At 30.6% G+C, this 27893-nt stretch overlaps 4 protein-coding genes across 7 annotated transcripts; 2 read left to right on the top strand and 2 right to left on the bottom strand.

Annotated features, from left to right (window-relative positions):
• Positions 1–772: 772 nt before the first annotated feature.
• Positions 773–2263, top strand: LOC114933338 (dynein light chain roadblock-type 2-like). The gene is made up of 4 exons (XM_085488431.1): positions 773–1005; positions 1227–1382; positions 1499–1833; positions 1907–2263. The coding sequence occupies exons 3-4, from the start codon at positions 1776–1778 to the stop codon at positions 2116–2118; spliced, it is 270 nt and encodes an 89-aa protein (XP_085344557.1). The 5' UTR covers positions 773–1005; positions 1227–1382; positions 1499–1775; the 3' UTR covers positions 2119–2263.
• A 7645-nt stretch (positions 2264–9908) lies between these two features.
• Positions 9909–13480, bottom strand: LOC114933337 (cilia- and flagella-associated protein 70-like). Its single transcript, XM_085488430.1, has 6 exons — positions 13351–13480; positions 13145–13265; positions 11937–12086; positions 11707–11861; positions 10892–10994; positions 9909–10620 (listed from the first exon to the last, which is right to left on the bottom strand). The coding sequence occupies exons 1-4, from the start codon at positions 13458–13460 to the stop codon at positions 11796–11798; spliced, it is 447 nt and encodes a 148-aa protein (XP_085344556.1). The 5' UTR covers positions 13461–13480; the 3' UTR covers positions 9909–10620; positions 10892–10994; positions 11707–11795.
• Positions 13481–14774: 1294 nt separating this feature from the next.
• Positions 14775–18001, top strand: l(1)10Bb (BUD31-like protein). 2 transcript variants are annotated; one of them, XM_085488435.1, is made up of 5 exons: positions 14775–15119; positions 16010–16260; positions 16359–16481; positions 16761–16991; positions 17449–18001. In XM_085488435.1, the coding sequence occupies exons 2-4, from the start codon at positions 16167–16169 to the stop codon at positions 16976–16978; spliced, it is 435 nt and encodes a 144-aa protein (XP_085344561.1). In that variant the 5' UTR covers positions 14775–15119; positions 16010–16166; the 3' UTR covers positions 16979–16991; positions 17449–18001. The 2 variants fall into 2 exon arrangements, with proteins under 2 accessions (XP_085344561.1, XP_029161692.1); XM_029305859.2 differs by lacking the exon at positions 14775–15119 and having other exon boundaries at positions 15663–16260.
• Positions 16993–27720, bottom strand: LOC114933335 (cytokine receptor-like factor 3). 3 transcript variants are annotated; one of them, XM_085488434.1, is made up of 8 exons: positions 27437–27720; positions 26822–27112; positions 25763–26618; positions 24924–25333; positions 19610–19899; positions 18644–19053; positions 17782–17912; positions 16993–17683 (listed from the first exon to the last, which is right to left on the bottom strand). In XM_085488434.1, the coding sequence occupies exons 2-8, from the start codon at positions 27095–27097 to the stop codon at positions 17348–17350; spliced, it is 2709 nt and encodes a 902-aa protein (XP_085344560.1). In that variant the 5' UTR covers positions 27098–27112; positions 27437–27720; the 3' UTR covers positions 16993–17347. The 3 variants fall into 3 exon arrangements, with proteins under 3 accessions (XP_085344560.1, XP_085344558.1, XP_085344559.1); XM_085488432.1 differs by lacking the exons at positions 25763–26618; positions 26822–27112 and having other exon boundaries at positions 27437–27700; XM_085488433.1 differs by lacking the exons at positions 25763–26618; positions 26822–27112; positions 27437–27720 and adding an exon at positions 25465–25530.
• Between the last annotated feature and the right edge of the window lie 173 nt (positions 27721–27893).

Raw genomic sequence — 27893 nt, 5'->3', positions numbered from 1 at the left:
AATTTTTTGTACCTCGTGTACATTTTTGAAAGTTATATCGAAAAATTAAATTTTAATATGCGTCTTACATCTCACATTTCGCATACGGCTCACATATAGCCTATATTTATCTCTTATACTTTATTTCAACCCTTATAGAAATTTATTACTAGTAACGCCAATTTATCACTTATTTCGAGTAATTAATCACTTTTATTTCGAATACTTAAATTACTGTATATTATAGTATTTTAAATACTCGAAATAAGTGATTAATTGGCGTAGTGATAAATTTCTACAAGAGAATAAGGAGCCTTTAAATTCTTAATGTAAAAAATTTCAAGTAATTTTCTTTAATAAAATTTAATTAAAAAATTTAATTAAAAAATTTTTGAACACTGTGTTAAATCACATTTAAAATCGTGATTATTTCAATAAAAAAACATTTTATGTGTAAAAAATATATTTTTTATAATATGTGATATAATAAAAGGCCAACTTAACGAGCTTATATGCTATTAATTGAAAAATTTTATTTATTAATTTACGTCATACTATCAAGAGACACGGTAGTGTCTCGCGACCAGTTAAGGGCGTAGCCGAGATACCGTGTATCTTAACGCGAGTCGGACATTTGAGTCTTTATAATATTTCGAATTCTCAATAACGGCTGAAGCAATCGAGTTTATACTAGACTTAATCGATAGATTGAGTTTGAATTATATAATAAAAGTGTCTTTATTTCTGCTCTACGTGATTTGTAAGCAGAGATATATAATTGCAAAGTCGAAATATGAAAAATTTCTTTTAAGAAACGTCCCCGTCATCATCATTATTATTATTATCATCATCGACCACGCAAACATAGTAGTATCGTGCTACACGTATTCACACGTATACAACACATGCGCACACATATATCACACGTACACAACACATGAATAGATGCATGATTGGAAATGTCCATCTCGCACGTTTTACAACAGACGGCGATAGTTGCCCTCCGCTATATTGACAGCGTGCGGGGTTAGATATTTTCAATTTTCAATTTCAATTTTTACATTCAATTTTAATGTTATTATTTGCAAATTTATTGTCATAATAATTTATGTGCAAGTTTACAGTCTGTGATACAAAATCAGATATTTTGCTATTATTTCAATAATATTTCAATTATATAAATGCCTATGTATGAGTATGCATATATTTTTAATAATTTTCTTAATTAGCTTCTATATTTTTTTCAGTTGTACATCAAGCAGGTAGCATTATCAGCTCACTTGTGAGCATGGGTTGGGCAATGGCTAGTTATCATCGCAGCATTCGATTAGCTTAACAAGATAAATCTAATATCAGTGCTATAGCAACTATTTTACAATTTTTCTGGCATTTTCTTATTGCAGGTACATATATATCCAATAATTAATATACAAAATTAAATATTATTCATTACACACTTTGTATCAAAATAATATATTTTTTAAAATTTATTTAATCATTTTTATCATTGTGATTGTAGTGGCAAGGATCTTATTGCTCAGTGTCATTGCAAGCATCTGGCCTGTATATACCATAATATATTGCGTAATACATTGGCTAAGTATGACAATATAGATTTTGATAGATTCCCATGGAATATTGGAATTTTGTCGGACTTACAGTCATCCACCACATATGCAGCCTACAATTAAAGAACGCATTTATTCCATATGATTTGCTTCCGTTATTGGAATATTTAAAATAAAAATTTTATTAATAAATTTTGATGAAATAATTTATAAGAGGTTGAAGAAACTATGAAACAAATTCAGTCTCATAAAAGGGTAGTTGGAACAATAGTGGTGAATGCAGAAGGTATTACATGAGATCATTGACATGATTTACTTGTAGTTGTAAACAAAAATTTATAAAATTATATCTGTTTTAGGTATTCCTATAAAGTCAACATTAGATAATACGACAACAGTTCAATACGCTGGTTTGATAAGTCAATTGTCAGATAAAGCTCGTTCTGTCGTACGTGACTTGAATCCAACAAATGATTTAACTTTCTTGCGCATACGTAGCAAAAAACATAAAATTATGATGGCACCAGATAAAGAATTCATATTAATAGTAGTACAAAATCCAGTTGATTGATATTTAAAAGAAACAAAAATATATTTCAAAGTTAAGATTTATTTCTTTGGTTGTTAATTTAATCTGTATGCTACATTGTGGATGTTAATATCTATTCAATTAAATAAAGAAAAATAAAAGAATAAAGCTTAAAAATTATACAAAATGCAGTATTTAATTACTAATTTAACAAATTATGAACTTTTAGAGTTTTTAAATAGTGCTTTCTTCTTTGGTAACAATATTATATTTTTAAGTTTGATAATTATGAAAATATGTATATATAGTAATTCATGGCATGTTTATTTTTGTATTTAATACAATTATAAATGTACATTTCTCATCAATAAAATATCACAGTATCTTTTTTATAATTTAATTTTAATATTGAGATTGTTTTTATTCAGTGGAAAAAAAATGTGTAGTTGGTCCCTATTAATTATACATACATATAAGAGTGTCGCACAAATAATTCTATGCAGTCTTTTTAAGATAATATAAAAATACTTATAAATATAATTAATTAAAATACATATAATCAAAATTGTAAGTATTAAAATTCAATAGCATATAAAAAAGATTTTTTGAAATTATATATATATAATAAAAATCCAACATTTTATATATATATATATATAAATATAAATATATATTTATTTATTTATATTTACCTATCTTTTTTTATATATATGGTAGAAATACAATGTGAGTTATTTTATTTTGCAAAATTTTTGAAAGTTAAACTATACAATGAAATTATTTCATATAATACCGAGATTCTTTTCATAATAAAGATTAAGAGAGAGTTAGATTTTATCATAAGATTTATAAAAGTCATAAGATAAGGTTAATTGCATATTGTATAATTTATCTCTCATTTTTTAAAGTAAATAAATATCAAAGTTACATTGCTTGAACTGGTGCGTTTGAAGTATGTTGTCTTTTTGAGGGATGCAAGACAATATAGTACAAAAGCATTGCTGTAATTCCCAAGAAAAAGGAAATGATACAAATAATAAAGATTATATTAAAGTACTAAGCCTCTTTAACTGCAGGAGGACAAGCATATTGCCATAATAAATTTGCTGCAATATTTTCAAAAAAGCAGATAACATAGAAAGATAGATGTTTTCAAAATGTTTTGCTATCTACAGCATTGAGATATATAAAAATGTGCACTATGCCAATAACGGAAGCAAATAATATGGAATAAATGCGTTCTTTAATTGTAGGCTGCATATGTGGTGGATGACTGCAAGTCCGACAAAATTCCAATATTCCATGGGAATCTATCAAAATCCATATTGTCATACTTAGCCAATGTATTACACAATATATTATGGTATATACAGGCCAGATGCTTGCAATGACACTGAGCAATAAAATCCTTGCCACTACAATCACAATGATAAAAATGATTAAATAAATTTAAAATAAATTTTTAAAAATATATTATTTTGATACAAACTGTGTGATGAATAATATTTAATTTTGTATATTAATTATTGGATATATATGTACCTAAAATAAGAAAATGCCAGAAAAATTGAATTTGCTTATTTATTTAAAGATGCTTATCATATACAAAAATGAATGATATAATCTCTAAAAACTCACCTTTAAAAAAAGGTAAAAAAAGGCGACCAGTTAAGGGCACACCATTAACAAAAATTATCCATTGCAAACCCATGTACAATAGAATTGTATGAAAAATTATCGATTATAAACCAATGTACAATCGTAACAAAAGTAATGAAATAAAAAAAAAATTGCGCCAAGTGAAAGTAGAAACTTGTACCAGTGGAAAATTAAAGTTACAGACATATATAGAGTCGTATAATGAATCAATAAAAATTTAAATTTGCAAATGTAGAATTGTACCATAAAAAAACTTATCTTTTAAAAAAAAAGATAAACAAGATGCCAAGTCCATGCGCCATGTGAAAAAGTGTTAAACAAAAAAGTATTTTTAAGTAAAAAAATTTATCAATTGACAAAAATTTATGTTCTAAAATTAATATCTCTACAAAAAGTAATGTCCAATTATTGCGCGAATAAATAAACATTTTTATAAAAAATTAAAATTTAAAACAAAGTGATAAATATAAGGCCAACTTATCGAGCTGAATATTCGAGATGTTCAGTCAACTACCATTTATTACATGTATAAATTATAAACTACAGTCATTATATTATATTAAAACTAACGCAAATTAACGCAAATTACAATCATTCTATAAACGTTTCGACCGCACGCGGTCTTCTTCAGTATAATTATTGAAAAATAAATTCTTACAATTCATATGATATCGAAATTTAATTATAGTTATTCAGAATCGAGAGTTTTTGAGCAATTAACGCGTGTTTCAATCCGTCCTGTCCAACAATGTTCGCCTCGATATGATCTCTGATTTTGTTCAGATCTTGGATGATTTCATCGTTAATATGCGAGAAATTAACCCGTACCGTAGGCGCTATCATCGTTCTTCTTGACAATTTTGCTACTTATTAACAGTTATTAAGGATGACACTTAACAAACAACAATACAGAAAGACAGCTCATTTTAAACTCTCAGGAGAGTTTAAAATGAGCTGTCTTTCTGTATTGTTGTTTGTTAAGTGTCATCCTTAATAACTGTTAATAAGTAGCAAAATTGTCAAGAAGAACGATGATAGCGCCTACGGTACGGGTTAATTTCTCGCATATTAACGATGAAATCATCCAAGATCTGAACAAAATCAGAGATCATATCGAGGCGAACATTGTTGGACAGGACGGATTGAAACACGCGTTAATTGCTCAAAAACTCTCGATTCTGAATAACTATAATTAAATTTCGATATCATATGAATTGTAAGAATTTATTTTTCAATAATTATACTGAAGAAGACTGCGGTCGAAACGTTTATAGAATGATTGTAATTTGCGTTAATTTGCGTTAGTTTTAATATAATATAATGACTGTAGTTTATAATTTATACATGTAATAAATGGTAGTTGACTGAACATCTCGAATATTCAGCTCGATAAGTTGGCCTTATATTTATCACTTTGTTTTCAATACACGAGCGACAATTTGTATTAATTTATTTTAAAATTTAAAAACTTATGCAAATTTAAAATTAATATAAAATAAAAAGAAATAAAAAAATTTTAGTTAAAAAAACTGGGCGCGCTGCTAAATAATATTCTAATGATATTTAAATTAAATTGTTACTTTTAAACTCATTGCAGCGCGCCCAGTTTTTTTAACTAAAATTTTTTTATTTCTTTTTATTTTATATTAATTTTAAATTTGCATAAGTTTTTAAATTTTAATTTTTTATAAAAATGTTTATTTATTCGCGCAATAATTGGACATTACTTTTTGTAGAGATATTAATTTTAGAACGAACATAAATTTTTGTCAATTGATAAATTTTTTTACTTAAAAATACTTTTTTGTTTAACACTTTTTCACATGGCGCATGGACTTGGCATCTTGTTTATCTTTTTTTTTAAAAGATAAGTTTTTTTATGGTACAATTCTACATTTGCAAATTTAAATTTTTATTGATTCATTATACGACTCTATATATGTCTGTAACTTTAATTTTCCACTGGTACAAGTTTCTACTTTCACTTGGCGCAATTTTTTTTTTATTTCATTACTTTTGTTACGATTGTACATTGGTTTATAATCGATAATTTTTCATACAATTCTATTGTACATGGGTTTGCAATGGATAATTTTTGTTAATGGTGTGCCCTTAACTGGTCGCCTTTTTTTACCTTTTTTTAAAGGTTCTACCCAGACAGCACCAAGTCTAAAATTGACGCATAAGATAGCATTCCATACAGCACCGAAAGATTGCAAAAACATTACAACAATCTTTCACCGCAATATTGCAAACTCAAAATGTTGCTACATCATTGCTGTTGAATTGCAGCAATGTTAAAATGTCCGCTTTTTGGAAGATTGCAACAAAATATTACAACAATATTGCAATATGTTATGAGTTTGCAATAATGTATTGTTATTGCAACCATAAACTAATGTTGCATATACAGGTATATAAATGTAAATAAATCATTAATGAAAATACATTGTAGTTAATTCATATATATTACAATATATAAATTATAGAATTTGGATTATATGCAATATTTCCGAAATATTAATGTCATGTTGCTACAAGTGTGCTGGAATTTTGTGCACTTATATCTCTGCAATGTCTTTATAATGTTGCATTGCAACTTGCAACATTGCAACGTTGCTGCAATATATTTGCAATAATCTGTGCTGTATGGGATTAAGAAATCTTTAAGACAGCTATCTTATGATATGATATCAAAAAGACATCTTATAAAGATATCTTACGCGCCAATTTTGGACTTGGTGTTGTTTGGGTATGTACACAAATAAAATAATATTTGCATAAATATTATTTTATTTGTACATATTTTATTTACATAGATTATATGCAAATATTTAAATAAATCATTCGATAATTTATTACACATTTTATTTATTATATAGATTTATGTATGTTACCACGGAAATTTCCCCTGCTCCTTATGAATCTAGTGAGAATCTTATCGTCCAGATATTTCATAAAATAAGTGACATAACTTTGGTTTTTTTTTTTTAATATATTCTTGATATAATAAAGTAGTCCGCCAAAGAGTCGGATTTTGCATTTTTGCTCTGAAAAATTTATAATAAATAAAATACGGACTCCTGGCTAACCCAACCTTACCCGTTACTAGCTGCGCATTCCCCCAAGTTATATTATAAATTTTATTTTCATCTTTTTTTCAATAAATAACTCTTTGGCGGACTGCATTTGAGCTTACTGATTAAGAATATCATAAATTTAATAAGATTCATTCAGTAGTTTCGCTAATATCTGGAATATAAGAATCTCTAATTCCCGGCCGGTCGATAGGCGTCTCCACCATGTCGCCTGCCGACCCTTAAAAGGGGAAATCCCTCCTCTTTTTTCGATTAAAATTTGTTAGGGAATTCCCCCCACAATGCATATCTCTGTATTGAAGAGGGTATAAATATTGCGGCGATCACAAGTTGCGTCTTAAACTCGCTGCTCTGTTGCACATAGAACGTGGCTTTGACCGTCGATTATTTGCTTCATAACAAGTTTTCTTCCAACTGCGAAATCAAAGGTAAGTCATGCACATTTGCTTCATTGATTTTTAGTGTCTACATAAATTATTTCTAAATTTCTATTTAAAAATTAATGATTCTATACTTACGAGTTTAAAATATAAAAAAAAAGTAAGTAGAAATAGAGCAATATATTATAATATGTAAAATATGTGAAGATAATATGTAGAGATGATAATAATATTTTATTAAATTTTTAATATTTAACATTGTAATATTTTATTAAATGTTTGCTAAAAAGAATTATTTAATACTTAAATAAAAGTCTGCAAAGAATGTATAATCAAAATAATATAATACGTGATTTTGAAAATTGATAAGTGAAATATTATAGTGCAATAGCTAGTAGTACCCATACAGCACCGATAGATTGCAAAAACATTACAACAATCTTTCATCGCAATATTGCAATATTGCAAATTTACTGCAAAATGTTGCTACATCATTGCTGTTGAATTGCAGCAATGTTAAAATGTCCGCTTTTTGGAAGATTGCAACAAAATATTACAACAATATTGCAATGTTATGAGTTTGCAATAATGCATTGTTATTGCAACCATAAACTAATGTTGCATATACAGGTATACAAATGTAAATAAATCTACGTCTACGTAGCGAAGCCGGCGCCTGCTATACACGCACACATGTATTGCGCAGAGCGTTTGGCGCAGAAATTTAAGCCAATGATTTAATAAAATTATTGATTATCGTTAACATCTTTTATTGTACAATATTGCAAAAAATTATTTTATTACAGTATTATACCCAGCAAATACCAAGTTACAGTTATATAATTGTTAGTTGTAATTTTCCACTCAACAATATAATTGTTATAATACACGTATTATATTTTTGAGTGGGAAATTACAACTAACAATTATATAGCTGTAACTTGGTGTTTGCTGGGTATATGTATATTACAATATATAAATTATAGAATTTGGATTACATGCAATATTTCCGAAATATTAATGTCATGTTGCTACAAGTGTGCTGGAATTTTGTACACCTATATCTCTGCAATGTCTTTATAATGTTGCATTGCAACTTGCAACATTGCAACGTTGCTGCAATATAATTGCAATAATCTGTGCTGTATGGGTACACATATAGAATTGTTTCTTAGAATTTACCCTGAAACATGGTAATCATGGGACAATATGTATTCGAAGAATTTTATAATGTAGGCGTTTATAATGTTTCGTATTATTTTGAACACGTGTCCTAACCGTGATGCGTGAGATCACTTTGTGCATGATCATCGAATGATTCCGTTTCGCGACAGCATGTATATCAAGCGAGAGAGTCGTATTAGAAACATCGACCGAGACACACGTGTATTATTATTTTTGAGTTGACCTACCTGCCTCGGGTTAATATCGAGTATAGTAAGTGCTTATATAAACTGTATCCATATAATCAAATACATCCTGACGAACTCTTTATAATATTTTATTTTTAATTATTCATGTTCTGAAAACCCCCACAATAAGAAATTTCTTTGATTAATATTTATCACAATAGAAATATTAAGATCTATTACAATAAGAAATAAAATATATTTGATTAAATTTACTACGTATTAATATTTTTTATTGTGGTAAATATATTTTAATCAGAGAAATTCTTATAAAATTCTTCCAATATATTGTCCCATGATCACCATGATTTTCAGGATAAATTCTAAAAGAAAATGCTCTCCATGTACATATAATGGCTAATTTAATATGAAATTTAATATATTGAGAAATACATTATACTTTTTATATTAAAATATATTTATCTTTCTCTCTCTCTCTCTCTCTCTCTCTCTCTCTCTCTCTCTCTCTCTCTCTCTCTTTGTTAGTTATAATTAATTTAATGATTTATTTTAACAATTGCGTGGTGCGGTATATTAATATCCTAAAAGATGTAAAAAAACTGTGAAGTCACCAGATGATAATTAAAAAATGGTAGTAATTTAATCGACCAACTTGGGCAAATTAAGTGATCTTTATTCAATATTCACATTGAATATTGAATATTGAATAAAGATCACTTAATTTGCCCGAGTTGGTCGATTAAATTACTACCATTTTTTAATTATCATTTGGAGATTTCACAGTTTTTTTACATCTTTTAGAATATTAATATACCGCACCACACAATATTGTTAAAATAAATTATTAAATTAATTATAACTAACAAAGAGAGAGAGAGAAAGATAAATATATTTTAATATAAAAAGTATAATGTATTTCTCAATATATTAATTTCATATTAAATTATATGTACATATGGAGAGCATTTTCTTCATTTGCCAGAGTTGGTCGATTAAATTTCTACCATTTATTAATATCCTACTTAATATTTGCAATTGAAAGATCTGTAGAGAAATATATACGGGATAGACATATTGAGTATGATAAAATAGTGTATATTTCAAGTAATATAATAAAAAAGTCTATATTTAAAATAAAACAATATATAAAATTTTTATACATTTTTTTATGTGATGATTTTTTTTTATTAACCATGCTTGATTGCTCGATTCTCTTTTCTTCGATCTTTTTTCTTTGATATTTCTCGACCGGAATCTATAATGTGTGTGAAAAAATGTATGTATCTAATTTAATAAAACTCTATTTTTTTGTATTTTCTAGATGGATTCGAAAGATCAAGCTAATCGTACTAACCAATGCAATCCGAATAATCCTCGAACTGGCCCTGGGCATACTGCAGGTTACCAAGGCGCGGGAACTAAAACGGATTTGGATAACCATGCCAATCAAATGAATCCGAATAATCCGAATTATAAAAAGTAAAAACTATTCATGTTTTACAACATACTAATGGCATTGCAAACATATAATAAGCATTGGTGAGATCATATAATAAAAATGCCGTAAAATCGTACATATCTCTTTTCTCTTCTCGTATCCTTTTATTACCTTTACATATTTATTTCCACGTTCCTATCTAATATTTTTGTTCCGAAGTTTGCTCCAAAGATATTAATCGTAATATTTAAGTAATATTAATCATAGTATATAATTATTTATCGTAGAAGCTAACTATTGTAACATAATTATTGAAAATCTTTTTTTTTTTTATAAACGTCTTTAATATAATTCGTATGGGAAATAAAGTTTCTTGCAAAATTAATTTTTTGATGTGCGCATATATATCATTTATAAAATACGTAGAATAAAAGAAAAAAGAAATATTTTGTCGCTGTTACATGAAAAAATAAGAACAATTCACAATTCAAATTATCTGCCGGGCTGTTGGATCCAGTATCCCCAGGGAGCGAAAACATCACCATTTTTTTCTTGCATAGGGCCACGGAAAACTTTTATTTTGACCCGTTCAACATCATCTGTAAGCGGAGAGCAATTATATATTTTATTGAGAAATTATAATCTTTCCTATCATCTTGCTTATTAATTTTAATGTTATTTTAATATTATATTAAAATATATTATTAAATATATTATTATTAAAATATATTATTAAATATATTATTATTAAAATATATTATTAATATCGAAAGAAATTGCATCTTTTTCTTTTTATTATTTTGCACTATTTTATCAACGCAAGCGCTTTCGTGTTTTATAATATTATTGCCGCACAGTCTGCGATATTACCTTTTTTTCCAATTTTGTGACGTATAACGCTTCTTGATTCATCGCAATTTATCATCGCAGTAAACATCACTATTTGAAGCAGACTGAGTATAAATAGCGTACACTACACACAAAAAGTATTAATCATTTGATATGTGACTCAATATTCTATTCCGCATTATGAATATTATTGCGAAATTGCAGCTAAAGATAAAAGATTTAAAAATGCAGATGTCTTTCATAATTAATGATACAGAAAAGATAATGATGCTACATGAAACAAAAATAAATTGAAAATATAGAATAAAATTTTTTTTAAACGAGACTTTATTTTTCAGAAAAATCGACTTTAAATTTTGAAAATTGGAAAATTCTTTTTAATTTAAATGATCTCTAACGATTATATACATTTTTTTATTTCGTGACTATTTAAAAAATTTGTATAAAAAATTGTGTATTTACTCTATTAAAAAAATTAATTTTTTTAGATACTTTTATGTACATTTTTTAATAATTTTAATTATTATTTTAGTAAATAGGGGTGAGAAAATGTTGGTTTTTATGTCTATATATTAACAATCACTATCGCGAAATGAGTGATGAATTCGAAAATGTAACGAAAAATTGTTCAAGTTTAAAAAGTCGTCAATATGTTATTATATAATTTTCGCGTAAATAAGTAGCCTTATATAAAAAATTTCATTTTACATTTTTGACTTATGTGTGTATATGTTATTTTATAGAATTTTCGTATCTTCTATAAAATTATTATCTTCCCGTTGTATCATTAGTTGCAAAACATGCTGTATTTGCATATAGTCCGCGGTCTGACTCACCAATAATCTCATCGTGATCGTCGTAGAATAGCTGACTGAATCTCCGAATTAAGGAGAGGAGAAGCTTATATGTATTTACGTGGCTGCATTTAGAGCATGAGTTTTCCATCTCGCGGTTTGAGGGACCGTTTTTCTAAAGAGAAAGTCGTATTGTCCTACGAGACAACGACAACATATCACTGAAAAACAGCAAAAACCTCAATCAACGCTTCTTGTTAATAACATTTCACCTGAGCGATCTGTGTCCGGCACTGAACGAATTCATCGTGACGTTGCAAAGACATATTTAACAGACATAAGTACTTCCAAACAGTCACGTTACGATTGTCGATTTGATTCGCTTCTGATAAAGCTGCCTCCGCTTCCGTAAATCGCTGCAACTAATTATTTTTATAGATATTATTTTTTCATTATGTTTTTTCAAGGATATTTTTTATATCTTCTGGATATCCTCTAAATGTCTTTCGGACATGTGTGCTGTTAGGGACATGTATAAAAATAATTTTTAAAACATTCATATGCGATTTACTTTGTAATATAATTTTTTTTAATTAGCAATTTTATTTTTCAGAAGCTTGAATTTTATTAAAATCAAACAATCCAATAATAGGCCAACTTGTGAGCCGAAAGATTAAGAAGTTACAAGATTTTTTATTAAAGACATAAAATAAAAAATAATACTAAATATAATAGAATTAATCCAATTAAATAAACAAGTAAACGTTTCGACAGTACAACTATCTTCTTTAATAAATAAATAACAATAAATTTAAGAAATATTCTTACATTAAAAATTCTTTACATCCTCAAACTTATTAGAAAGAAAGAATCTATATCTAACTGTACGAAATTAACTAATTACAGATTTTTAAAATAACAACACATATACCACAACATGATACGACTATCGTTATGGTTACGCTACAAATCCCATTAAAATAAGGCGCTGATAATTCTAATTTTTTTCGATGGTAAACGCATAAAATCAGATTTCTTTAGATTCACATTTTTCAAACGTCTAAATATTGTGATCCGGGAATCGTCAGTGTGTTAAAAATGTAATATGTAACAAGTCATGAGAATTCCGCAGTTGTTTCCTTCATTGTAAAAATTGTCCTTGTGATAACGAAACCGTTATAGAACGTGATGATAAGTTGATGAGATACAGGAAATTAAAGTTTCCTGTTACCATTGTATTGAAGAAGATAGTTATACTATCGAAACGTTTACTTGTTTATTTAATTGGATTAATTCTATTATATTTTATATTATTTTTTATTTTATATCTTTAATAAAGAATCTTGTAACTTCTTAATCTTTTGGCCCGCAAGTTGGCTTATTGTTGGATTGTTTGATTTTAATTTATACACGGGCCTTATCTTAATTTCATATTATTTGCATTATTATTATTGGATTTTATTTTTATTATTGAATTTACCTCGTAAAAAGCGATTCCCGCACCTAGCCACGTTTCTGCCGTCGGTGAAGTCTGGCATGCGTTGAGGAAAACTTTTAACGCGCGCTCGTAACTGCCAATATCTTTGTAATACAGTCCCATTCTATCGACATTGTGTAATGCTGTCATTAATAACTCGTCTTCTCTTTCAATCATCTTACGTAATGCAACGAGACAAACATTTTTACCTCGTTTGTACGAGATGCAAATCGTCCGGTCGATTATACATCGCGTTAGAAAATTCGTAGCAGCGAATAGCTTCTACAAAATCGCACTTTTCAAAATAACAATGTCCCATTAAGCCGCTGATCGAGTAATCCTAAAAATATTTTTGAAATTTAAATATTTGTATTATTCACGAGTTACATCAATTTTATATATTATAATTAATTAATTTTCTATATATTTATAGTTATCTACAGTATTATTTTGCATTTATATAGTGTGTATGTGGGTGTGTGTGTGTGCGCACGCGCGCGTGTAGTAAAAATATTTTCAATATATTTATAAAATTTTTATTGCCGAAATATATTTTTTTATCATTTCTCTGTATTCCAATATATTATTAAAAAATTGATATTGATATATTTGAACTCTAATAATTTACTCATTACTCGACATAAGTTCTTTTATGTTATAAGTATTTATGGAGCAAATTATACAATAACATCAATAATAGAAAAGAAATCAAGAATAACCAACGCATATTCGTCAATCTATGATTGCTATACAAGCTAATAATAATTTATATTCGTTCTCTTATTCTTGTCTCTCGAAAAAATATAAGCAATAAATTATCAAATCTAACAAGTACCCGTGTCTAACATTGTAGACTAATTGTAAGCTTAAACGACTTGACTACGACGTAACTAGCAATTTTATTTGATTATTTCACAATATTTCACATATTGTGAAATAATCAAATAAAATTGCTAGTTACGTCGTAGTCAAGTCGTTTATTAAGCTTATTTTCACCACTAGCGACAAATATTAATTTTGATTGATATTAATTTTAATTGATTGTAGACTAATTTACTTTCAATTATATGCTACTGTTATTATTTATCATTAGACAATTATAAAACACACATATATATATATATATATATATATATATATATAGCACTACAAATTATATATGTATATATATTTTATAATTTATTTTATATTTTATTATTTGACAAGTTAAATCTCTCCGAATCATAATTTGCGCTTACATCTTAAAGACGAAATGCTGTAACTCTCTGATATTCCAATCTGTATTTTTGAAAAGGACCACATCCCGTATGGTCGAAACGTTAAAATAAATATATATACAACTTTAATTTGAGGCCAGTGTAGTCAGACCAAATCTATAACCTCTGTTTTATAATTGTCTAATGATAAATTATAACAGTAGCATATATAATTGAGAGTAAATTAGTATATTATATATATATATATATATATATATATATACACTATTTTTATATATATTTATATATAAATAATATATCCACATATGTGCATAAGCATATATAAAATTTACAAAAAAAAAATGGGTGCTTATTAGTCTTGCTACGTTACTGCTTTCTGCTACGGAAGGCCAGAAAGCATTTTTAGGTGGCATCTCGCGTATACCGGCACGGTAGAGGAACAAGAGAACACGTGATTATCGGTTCTTGTTTCTCTTACGTGCGTCCGCGTGAGCGATGCAGTGGTGTATGTACGTGTACAGACATACACCACTACATAAAACCCGAGAATTGGTTTCTCGGCGTTGGCAACACTGAAACCGGAGTTATTATGATATTCTAAAAAAATTGTCTACGTCATCTTAAAAATTGGGTATATATACAGCGCGCCGACATTGTAAGATACAGACATCGATTTGTTTTTTAAAAAAGTACACATTGTGATTATGTTAAGTAAAAAGAAATAATTTTTTAAAAAAAGTGTTATGTTCGTTGACAAAAAAGTAAGTTAATACTATTTATTAAAAATCTAAAGGTAATATTTGAGCGGATATATTAATTTGTTCACAGTGACAGTGTCGTTATATACATAATATAACAGCATCTGACGCTCTAACTCATGCCAACAAACATGAATTTGTACTGCGTTCGTCATATAATCTTATAATTGTTGTATTTATTTATGATGTCGAAATGACTAAATTAATTTTTTAACATATTATTAGGATATTGAGAAAGACTGTCGTACAGTCGAAACGTTTATCGTAACTTTTGTATAGTATGACGTAAATTAATAAATAAAATTTTTCAATTAATAGCATATAAGCTCGTTAAGTTGGCCTTTTATTATATCACATATTTTAATTGTATTAGCCGAAGTTTAATTTATAAAATATATATATATATTTTTTATATTTAATAAATTTTATATATATATATATGCATATGTAAAATATTCTCTCTTTCTCTCTCTCTCTCTCTCTCTCTCTCACACACACACACACAACGGGGGCCAAATCTCTCAAATTGGTCTCATGATCAATTAGCCTGGATTCGCACCAGGGGCTACTAAGTCTGTTGGTAATGTGAAACGAATTTAGCCTGGACTTGCACCAGGGGCAAAGTCTTTTGGTCGAGTCTACGAAATTTAGCACGGACTCGAACCAGGGGCAAAGTGTGTCGGTAAGGGGCAAAGTCTATCGCATGAAGATGGCGGTCTCTTCTTTAGGCAGGCCTTTGGCGATCTGTCTATTAATCTGTGGCGTCGTATGCCCCAACTTGCTCCGTTTTACTTCAATGCGCTCGTATTGGTCCAATTCGAGGAGCGCATCAATACGACCGCATTGGAGCAGAGCTGATATTCTCCATCGCATTCAACGGAAGAAATTCCTAGGTAGCAATCGACCGATATCTAGGAATTTTCTCCATCGAATGCATCTAGTGTAAAAATAAACAGAAGTTTGGACTTTTGGAACCTTGACTATTTTATGCAATATTTGGAAGCATTATATTTTTAGTGAAAGAAAAATAATAATAAAATAGAATAAAGTATGCCGAAAGTACGACGGAGCAAAAAACCACCTCCCGATGGCTGGGAGTTGATCGAGCCGACTCTAGAAGAACTGGAACAGAAAATGCGCGAAGGTAAGCTTGCTTTGTGAGGTTAACCGTTTTTAAACTTTTATTTAATTCTCCAATTTTAAGAAAAAAAAACCTTTTTAAGACATGATTTATCTTTATAGCTGAAACCGAACCGCACGAGGGCAAAAGGAAACAAGAATCTCTGTGGCCGATTTTTAAAATTCATCATCAGAAATCGCGTTATATATACGATCTATTTTACAGAAGAAAAGCGATAAGTCGCGGTGAGTTGCATAATTTTTAAGATTTAACTATATTTTTATTCTATTAAAATTTTATTTTTAATTATATAGTTATTTTATATATTTTTATATAATATTTATATATAAATATATTTATATAATTATATATATTTTCTAAAAAATATTATATCATATTTATTTTTTAATTATATTTTAATCTATTAAAATTTTATTTGTAATTATATAATTATTTTTTTTATTCAAGTTAATTTTAATTAATTTAAAAGTAATCTTTTTCTGAGCTCTGTATTTTCATTTCAGAATTGTACGATTACTGTTTGAACGAAAATATTGCGGACAAGAATCTGATTGCCAAATGGAAGAAGGTTGGCTATGAAAACTTATGTTGCCTGCGATGCATTCAGACAAGAGACACGAATTTCGGTACAAATTGCATCTGCAGGGTGCCTAAGGGCAAACTCGAAGAAGGCCGAATAGTAGAATGCATTCATTGCGGTTGCAGAGGTTGTTCAGGTTGAATGTTTCCTGCATGTAAGGCACTTTCCATTTATTCTTACAAAATTATAGGGTTTTTCATAGGAAAATGCTGAAACTAATCAGTTATCATTTTTTAATGCATGCAACTACGACCTTTTTAATAACTATTATTAAATCTGGCATGTTGTTGAAAATATTGATTATTAGTTTATATGATTTTATGTGATTATTAGTACTCTTCATTACTTTTTATCAATAAAATAAACTACAAATATTTTATTTATATCCATTAAAAACTGCAGATTTTCCTCTTTTCAGCATAATTGTTTTCTCAAATGATTAACTTCAGCATTTTTCTATGGGTTACCCTGTATATCATGCATTGCATGATAAAAACAGCTCTTGTCTCTCTATTTAATCGTCAAATTCCATCGTTTGTACTCGGCAAATCGGGCGGCAAAGTACAGAGGCGTTTGCACCCGCCAGTCATACGTGACGCATTTGTTTTCAGATTCGATATTCACTCGCAGTACGTGAGCATTTTTCCGAAAGGCTGAGATCACAATGTTTGCACCAGAGCGCATTTTTGGCAGGCGCATCAGTTTCTCGTCGCCATCCATGAAAATCTTTCCACGACACGTGATCATCAACGATGCCGTTCTTTTCAAGGTGTCATCATTGCCTTGCGGATTGTAAACCAATGCGATACCCTCGTCGTCGTCTCCGTCTGGCGAAACTTCTAAGAACTGTATCATAAGTCATCATTATTATTATTATAGATAATTTACCCACGTACAGCACATTCGGTAAATATAAATGATAAAATTCTATCGCGTGCAATCACCTTGAATTCGATGATGTGATTCGCATCGAACTGAGGACCTTCTGAGAATAATGTACTTATAGTGTCTGTGAGTTTTGCGGTCGTTTTACCATTATTAGTGATCATGTAATTTTTATTCTCGAGTTCCCAGCCTGTAATTGTAAATGATTTTTACATTGTTACATTAATAAATTAATTAATACATATTTCGCAATTAAATGAGAAACGATTTCCAAAATTATATTCAATTGTCAATTTAATTTATACCAAAAAAAGATGTGAAGCTAATTTTGTAATTTTTAGAGAAAAGTTTTAGTTTAATTTCAAAAATATTGTAAACATAAATTCAGGTATAAAAAGAGCCAGGCACATTAAATGCAACAAAATTATTTTCAAATTCCTCTATACTTATTTTGTATTCAAAATAAGTATAAAGAAATTTAATTTAATAATTTATATTTTTAAGTTTTATACAATTTTAATTCAAAAATATAAAAAAAATATTATTATAAAGATATTAAGTGCAACAAGATTATTTAAAAAAATTCCTCTATTTTATTTTATTTATTTATACATTTTATTATTAAAATTTATTATTATTAAAACTAAGTATAGAGAAATTTAAAAATAATTTTTTGTTGCATTTAATGTGTTTAAAATTTTTTAATTTTATACAAAAAAAATATTTTTAAATTCTTCCGTTTTATTTTTTATATTTTATTTGTATTTAAAATAAGTATAGAGGAATTTAAAAATAATTTTATTGCACCTTGCTCTTAAAAAAATAGCTGTTTTTATCTGAATTTGTACTTATAGATCAGTACATTTTCGATTTTAAAATTATTATTTAAAAAATATACGTCTGCTCTTTCTTTGTACATACTATATGGTGGTATAGAAGTTCGCGCGACGTGATGTACGCTTCTCGCCACATTATCCGCTTGTATTCTGACTCTAAGGGTGACTGGCTGATCAATAGGCACATTTCTGATGAAGCAGAAGATCTCGGATCCTTTGTAAACCGTCTCGAACTCGCACGATGCAGGGTCGACGACTTCCCCGTTCGCCTTCTCCACGATAAACGTTTGTTCCTCAGTGTATTCCGGATTAGTTATGTGCCATTTGACGAACAAACCCCCTGGTCTCTCCTCAATGTTCGTTATCTGAACGGGAACTGTACGAGAGATGCAGCCCAGTTTCGAAATTTGCTCGAGGATCTCTTCCTTGCAGGAGTTTGATGGGCGATCAAAATTTATATTCGGGAGCTCCTCGGAATACGGCACTGCTGGTATCCTGAATAAATATAATTTAAATAATTTATATAATAATAAAATATAATTTATAAAATAATTTATAAAATATAATTATTATAAAATTTAATATAATTTATAAAATAATAAAATAATTTATAATTAATTAAACAATTTAAATTATAATTTATAATTAATTGAGTAATTTAAATAATTATAATTTATAAAACAATTTAAATAATTTATTATTATAAATAATATATTAATAATTTTTATTAAAAAATAATTTATAATATAACGCTTAAAAAGGAAACTTGCAAACTCAAAAAGATTCCGTACCAAATTCATAGGATTTAAGTAAGACCGTAATTAATATTTTCATATGAAGTAACTTATGACTTGTCAAACAAAAAATGTAATAGGCTCAAAGCTAAATAATAGATAATTACTGATTTACAACCAATCAAATATGAAAAAGCAAATTATAAGCTACAATATATGAAGAAAAAATCAATTCTATCAAAAGTCAAAATTCTATGAATTTGGTGCAGAGTTCTTTTAATTTTAATGAAACTTTACACATATGAATGCATTCTGACCTGCCTATATCGTTGCTGGCAGCAATTATCTTTCCAAATCTGTTGGTGCTATATCGATGTGGATGCTGCAACATACTTTCGCTCATAGATATGATGCTCTGCGCATTCTGTATCTGTGCCTCCACCTCCCTTCTGCAAGCTCTCAGCGGTATTAGATTCTCATGCTTGTGAATCTGCGTTTCTAATATCAATTCTTCGCGTCTTTTATTGATTTCATCATATACATCATCCAACAAAGATTGAAATGTCCCATCTATTTCCTTCAACGTCCTGGTCATATTATTTTCTATCTGATAAAACGCAATTTTTTCATGTTATTATAATTACCAACCGTAGAAAGAAATATTTTGATGAAAGCAAATCAATAAAATATAAATAATAAATATAAGTGTATAATATAAAAAATAAATAAAAATAATATAAATAATAAATATGAATGTATAATATATAAAATAAATAAAAATAACATAAATAATAAATATATAATATATAATAAATACAAATAATATAAGTAATAAATATAAATATATTACAATAAATAAAAATAATATAAATAATAAATATAAATGTATAATAATAAATAAAAATAATATAAATAATAAATATAAATATATGCGGAAACGGAAATAGAATGGATAAGAAGGTTGAAAGGAAAGGAGGGAAAAGAAGGAGAAATGGTGGTTGTAAGACTAGGCAGCAGAGAACAAAAGAGACAGGTAATGGAAAAAAAGAGTCTGTTAAGAGGAAAGAGGGTGAGGATAGAGGACGACCTAACATGGGAGGAAAGAAAGATGAAATGGAGAATAATGGAAATTGCGGAGGAAGAAAAGAGGAAAGGGAACAAGGTGTGGACAAGCTACGGTAGGATAAAAATCAATGATGTTTGGTGGAAATGGGAAGAGGAAGAAAGAGTGCTCAAGAACTGGAAAGGAGAAATTAGAGAAGGAATGGAGAAAATGGAGGTGGAAGAGGGGGGCATGAAGACAAGAATGGAGGAAAAAAAGGGATAGAAGAGGGGAGAAGAGAAGAAGGAAGGAAAGGAGAAGGGAAGAAGAGTAGTAAGAAGAGAAAGGAGGAGGGAGAAAGGGAGACGGAGATAGAAAGAAGAAAGGAGCAAGAGAGAAAGGAAAAAGGAGAAGTAAGAGAGGAATGGAAGATAGGTTTTTGGAATGTGGCAGGGTTGAAAAACAAGGAAGAAAAATTCTGGAAGGAAATAGAGGATTGGGAGGTAGTGGTGATGATGGAAACATGGATAGAGGAAAAGGGGTGGGAGGGATTAAAAAGAGGTTACCGAAAGGATATAGATGGGAGAAGCAAGCAGCAAAGAAGAGAAAGAAGAAAGGAAGACCGATGGGGGGAATGATCATGGGGGTAAAGGAGGAGAGGGGAAGGATAAAAGTATCAGGAATGGGAGAAAAGGCGGAGGGAATAATGATGGCGGATTTAGAGGTAGGAAGAGAGAAGTGGAGGGTAATAGGTATATACATTAACGGGGACATGGAAAGGAAAATGGAGGAAATGAAGGAATGGATGGAAGAGAAAGAAGAAGACAAATGGACGATTTTAGGAGGAGATTTCAACGCAAGGACAGGTAGAAGGGGGGGAGTGATAGGAGGAGAGGAGGAAGAGGAAAGAAGATCGAAGGACAAGAAGGTAAATGAGGATGGGAGGAAGTTGATAAAAGAGCTAGAAGAAGTGGGATGGGGAATTTTTAACGGAGGGATTAGAGGGGATAGGGAGGGGGAGTACACATATACAGGAGGAAGAGGGGAATCGGTGATAGACTATGTGGTGGGAGAGGATAGAGTAAAGGAAAAGATAAAGAGAATGGAGGTGGGAGATAACATAGAGTCGGACCATCACCCTTTGATTGTAACGTTAGAAAGAAGAGGTGCTGAAAAGGGGAAAAGGAAGGAAGGAAAAGGAATAAGAAAAAAGGGGAGATGGACGAAGAGGGGAGGAGAAAGAATAAGAGAGGAAATAGAATGGGGAGAGGGGTGGAAAGAGGGAATAGAAGAGGAGCTAGAGGAAAAAATAGGAAGGATAGAAGAGGAATTGAGAGAAGGAGAAAAAGAGAGTGGAGAAGGAAAAAAGAAAGGGTGGTGGGATGAGGAATGTGAGGAGAAGAGGAAAGAAGTGAGGAGAAAGCTAAGGGAATGGAGGAAGAAAGGAGGAGGAGGAGAAGGATACAGAAAAGAAAGGGCAGAATATAAGCTAATGTGTAAAGGAAAAAGGGAGAAGGAGAGGATAAGATGGTACAAGGAAGCGATAGAGGCAAGAACGGAAGGAGAGGTATGGAAAATTATAAACAGGGAAAGGAAGAAGAGAGAAGGAGTGAATGAGGAGATAAAAGCGGAGGAGTGGAAGGAATATTTCATGGACTTATTGGGAGGGGTAGAGGTTAAAGTTGTAAGAGGAGGAAAAGAGAAAAGGGAGAGGGATGAGGAGCAGGAGATAAGCAGGAGGGAAGTAAAGAGGATATTGGGAAAATTGAAGAAAGGAAAAGCAGCGGGGGAGGATGGGATACCGAGTGAGGTATGGAAATATGGAGGAGAGAGGGTAGAAGAGTGGGTATGGGAAATGTGCAACAGAGTCTGGAGAGGGGAAGGATGGCCGGAGAGGTGGAAAGAGGGGATAATAGTACCACTGTTAAAAAAGGGAACGGGGAATAGGGTGGAAAACTACAGAGGGGTGACTTTAATGCCAACGTTATATAAGGTGTATGTGGGGATTCTAACAGAAAGGTTAAAGGAGGAAATAGAGAAGGGGAATATGTTGCCGGAGAGTCAAACAGGCTTTAGGAAGGGAATGGGGGTGATTGACAGTATATATGTGCTAAACTACCTGATCAATAAAAAAGTGAAGAAGAAGGGAGGTAAGGTAGTAGCGGCCTTCATAGATCTGAAGGCGGCGTTTGACTCAGTGGATAGGGAGGTGTTAATGGAGGCGATGAGGAAGAGGGGGGTAAGAGAAGGGTTAAGTAGTAGAATAGAAGAGGTATACAAGGAAACGAGGAGTAAAGTAAGAGCGGGGAAGGAGGAAGGAGAAAACTTCTGGACGGCAAGGGGTGTGAGGCAAGGTTGTCCAATGAGCCCACACTTGTTCAATTTGTTGATAGCGGATATAGAGGAAGTGCTGAAAAAAGGAGGCTGGGGAGGAGTAAAGTTGGGAGGGGAAAAAGTGCACTGCTTGGCATATGCGGATGACATGGTGTTGTTGGCGGAGGAGGAGGAGGGGATGATACATATGTTGGGGAAAATGGAAAATTACATGGATAAAAAAAGGCTAGAGGTAAATGTGGATAAGACAAAAATAATGAGGTTTAGAAAGGGGGGAGGAAGAATGAGGAAAATGGAGTGGAGATGGAAAGGGAAAAAATTAGAGGAAGTGAAAGAGTTCAAGTATCTAGGATATAAGTTACAAAGGAATGGAGGACAGGAGGCGCAGGTGAGGGACAGAGTGAGGAAAGCAGGAGCGGTGATGAGACAAGTATGGGGTATGGGAAAGAGAAGATTTGCAGGAGACTGGATGAAAAGAGTATGGTTAATGGAAAGGTTGGTGGGAACGGTGATAGAGTATGGGGCGGAAATATGGGGGTGGAAGGAGAGGAGAGAAGTAGAGGCAATGCAGGAAAGATGGATTAGGTGGACGTTAGGAGTAGATTGGTGTACGCCGGGGTATATGGTAAGAGAAGAGATAGGAAAGGATAAATTCAGGATAAGAGCAGGAAGAAGAGCGATAGGGTATGAGAGAAAATTAGAGGAGGGAATGGGAGGAAGTTTAGCGAGGAAATGCTATGAGGAGATGAAGGAGAGGGTAAAGGAAGGAAAGGAGAAAACGGTGTGGGAGGAAGAGAGGGCAAAATTTTTTGAAGGAAGGGGGATAGAAGAGAGGGAGATGGAGGAAAAAAGAGAAAGGGGGGAGGAAGTATATGAGGGATGGGAGCAGAAGGACAGAGAAAGGCAAAAGGAGGAAAGATGGGAGAAGATAAGAGAGTCGAGATACAATAGATGGTATGGAGAATGGAAGGAGGAGGGTTTACCGGAATACTTGAGAAAGGGATGGGGGGAAAGCAGATGGAGAAGGATAGTGAGGTATAGAATGAACAATGAAATGAGGGGGGCGAGATACTGGGAAGAGGAGGGGAAAAGAAGATGCAGACTATGGGTGCGTTCCGTTATGCACTGCAAGTACTGGCACTATGACGTCATGCAAGTGTACTGTTGACAGCGTTCCTTTTTAATTTTGTGCACTTTGAAGCTACTGCAAAATAGTAAAACGGAACGCACTACAGTACGCTTTCAGCAGACTTTTAACTAACCTTTTTCGCTAATAATCATCGAGTGAAAAATTGGTGAAATGGATAATACCATTATAGCATTAATTACATATAATTTAATCGAGAATATATATGATTCGAGTGAGTCATCAAGTGAAAGCGATTTGGAAATGGAATTAATAAATGAAATGAGACGACAAATTAAAATACCTAGAATAAAATGTAAAAATTACGTTAAAAATATTGTATCATTATATTCAGATATGGAATTTAAAAGTTAGTTCCATCGTACACATGGAGGTAGCCATCTTGATTACTGCGAGTGCTTTACCTCGCCGGTTGCAGTAATCGCAACAGGAAATAACGTCAAAATTAATGACGTCATATACTCATGATAGTACTTTCGCAGTGCACTGCTATCTATATCGGAACGCTATTGGTAGTACTGTCAGTACTTGCAGTGCATAACGGAACGCACCCTATGTGGGATGGAAGATGAAACTTGGGAACATGTAATAGGAGAATGTGGGGGAGAGGGGAATAAGGGAAACTGGTGGGAAAAAATGAGGGAAATACTGCAAGAAGGAGGAGAGGGAGAAGGGTGGATGAGGGAATTAGAGAAAAAGAGGATGGAGGGGAGGGTGGAAGGGGAAGAGGAGGAAGGAGGTATGAGGAGAATGTGTGAAAGTATGAATGAGGTGTTGGGGAATGTATGGGGAACTGGAAGCCGAGGCGAAGCGAGGAATAGGTTAGGGACAGCTCTTTCTCTCTCTTAATTAGTAAATAGGTAGATTAAGTAGAGATAAGATAATTGTAAGATAGATGTAAGAGTAGAATGTAAGAGTAGTCTATAAGTTAAGATTGTAAGAAATTTGTAAGGTTTGGGTACGCTCCTCAAAAGCGCCTTTAATCCCTGAGGGGGCAAATAAAGTATTGAATTGAATTGAATTGAAATATAAATATATAATAATAAAGAAAAATAAAGAAATAATAAATATAAATAAAAGATAAATTCTAAAAGAATGTATTATTTACTTGCTGATCAGCATCGTCAAGATCCTTTAATTGATAATCCAATTTTATTATGTACTCCTGTACAGATTGTATGATACCTTTGATATTTTCTTTTACATTTTGCGACAGTACTTCTTTCTGTGTGAAAATACCTTCAGCATCAAGTTGTGTTTTGTTTGCATCACAATTCTTATCAATGTTTCGTTCATATTGATTTAATTTTTTTAATGTATACGATAATCTCATTAAAACCTCTTCCTTCTTCGTCTTTTCGTTGCCATTATTGGATGATACCACAGAATTCTTGTTAGGATTTGGTATCAAAGGTTTTATCCTGTATCTGTTTAATAAGTCATCACGATTGTCAACTTGTTCTTCCGACTTATCCGACAGGTTTTGATTGGCCAGTACTTCTAAAATTTGTTCCATATCTGAAAAAAATAAATAATGTTGAACGATTTAAATTAATATTAACAATTGCAGAATGTTCTCTGAAACAAAATTCATAAAAATTAACGTTTCATGGAAATAAGTTGCAATAAAAATTTTCTAAATTAATTACAGATATTGCTTCAACATATTGTGCCAAGAATATTTTGTGTTGCAATCATCAGTGTCAGCCTGCACTTCTTTCTCGGCAAAGGTCTGAGTTTGCTGATTGTTCAATATTAAGTATCTCTTCAATCTTTTTCCTGAACAATCTTGCAATTTAGTTTCATCATTGTCAATTGAAATACTGTTCTCATTGTAATTCTTATTAGGTATCAACAACATGCCGTTCCAATAATCCTCATCGTCATGATTGTCCAAAGACGCTTGTGTACTGATTCCTATAATTTGCCAGGAATATTTTACCTTGCACATTTTGTACGAAGACTTATGAAACAAATCTTGCAACAAACTGCACGATGTTTGCGTGCTGGTTCCAATAACTTGCCAGGAATATTTTATCTTACAATCGTAAGGCCTTTGGTCAAACCATTCCGTATTTCTTACTTCATTGCTATATCCTTTACTTTGATTGTGAGAAGACGATGGCATCCAACTATCCACTTCTCCTGAATATTTAGTATCATGTATGATTTTATCTTGCATTTTGATTGATCTGATGTTCTTAGCGGAAGACCAATCAGCAGAATTTAAACGAAACTGCGGCAAGTTGTTTTCCAACAGATTATCATTTTCATAATGTAACACATTAATTTCAAGTTCACTGTTGGTAGATTGCAAGTGATTCAATACTGATCTGTCGTTATTTGCAAGTATTTTCTCATTCTTGACCTGAAAACTGGAGATCGATTGCATCGACACTGTGGAAACAGTGTCTGTAAATTGACTTTGCGATGATACAATTAATGATTTGCTCATAATATTGCTGATCGGTGTTTCTGTCCTTGGCGCAGTTGAAGATGCATCTTCATATTTCATCTGATTTTCTTTCCTCCGTAACAGATCACCTTTTCTTGATAATCTTATGGATCTTGAACTTATCCTGCACAAGCTTTCATCCTGTTTTGACAGTTGAAACTGAACAGGCACTGTATTAGGAAAATGTAATGTGGTACTTCTCTTCTTGCAGGAAAACACTTCCTTCAAGGGATATACAGTTTGCAAAATACTCCTCTTCTTGGAAGAATTCATCTTTTTAGGAATGGTATATAATTGTTTTAGCTTTGTATTCTGATTTCTAAATTTTCGAGAATTGAGTCTTCTCACCTATGGTTTCAAGTATGAAATATAGATGAGAAGTTGATAATTTTAAAAATATATATAAAATATACATAAAAAATATATAAAATAAATATAAATATATATATATATATATATATATATATATATATATATAAAATATATAAAAATATTTTAAAAAATATATATTTTCCAGAGAAGACGATATCAGAGGGAATATTTGAATTGACCTTAAATAAATCTTCCAAAGGATTGTACAATGTACGAATTGGTGTTTCTGAGAACAGCAGCGCAGGACTATTTCTGTAGTTTTGCGCCCTCAGAATCTGAAGTTTATTATTCCCTGAAGAGGGAATGTTGAAGCTCTGCTTGAAGGGCACAGACTTCGCAACAGGAATCATTACATTCCTGGTATGCAACATCATATCTGGTGCAACCACCCTTTTTCTTTGCGCATCAGCAACCTTCTTTAAACATCTGCCTGTTATGAGAATTTGATCACCCATGTTTAGTCCTCTTTTCTGTAGTAAAGCATATATTACACATCAGAGCTCATGTTTTTTTAAAGAATTTAATATATTTATATTTTTTTTATTCTATATGTAATCTGTGTTTCTTGTTATATGTCTTCACTCATTATAACCTAGATAAAAATTCAGGAGATTAAACGTTGAGAATTAAATGCAGGCTTAAAAATATTTTTTCCTCTCAATATATGTTTACATCTGTCAAAATCACGTGGTTGAAATTTTATACGAGAGAAAAAAATTATACATTAGATAAAATATATACATACACACACACACACACACACACATATATATATAATATTTTTATATACTCACAGAATTTAGAAATTAAAACTTGAGAGATATATAAATAAAACAATTTTTTTAAATTATTTATTGAAGATCTCTGCGTGGCAAGAATTCGAGTGGAAACACGAGAAAAATTTGGAGTAATATTTTTTGCCGAAAGAGGTTTATAACATTTGAAATGCACGCGTAATCGGCGAATCTTCAGGGACGGTGCATCTTGATGTTGCACTGAACTATTTCTAAATATAACTGTATGACGGATGACAAATGTGATATCATGCGAAATAAAGTAGCTAATCATCGCGTATCTCACTCGCATATTTAAATAATTACATATACATATATATATAACATTGAAAAAATATATTATATATATATATATGTATTTATATATAAGATATATAGATATAAATTTTAAATATATATTGTACATATTAAAAATAATATATATAGATATATATATATATATATATATATATTTAAT

The sequence above is a fragment of the Nylanderia fulva genome, unplaced genomic scaffold (genome assembly GCF_048542155.1).
Source record: "Nylanderia fulva isolate GAGA-0341 unplaced genomic scaffold, ASM4854215v1 Scaffold7, whole genome shotgun sequence".
NCBI lineage: Eukaryota > Metazoa > Arthropoda > Insecta > Hymenoptera > Formicidae > Nylanderia > Nylanderia fulva.
The sequence above is the reverse complement of the archived record's forward strand: the minus strand, read 5'-3'. Positions and strand labels throughout refer to the sequence as shown.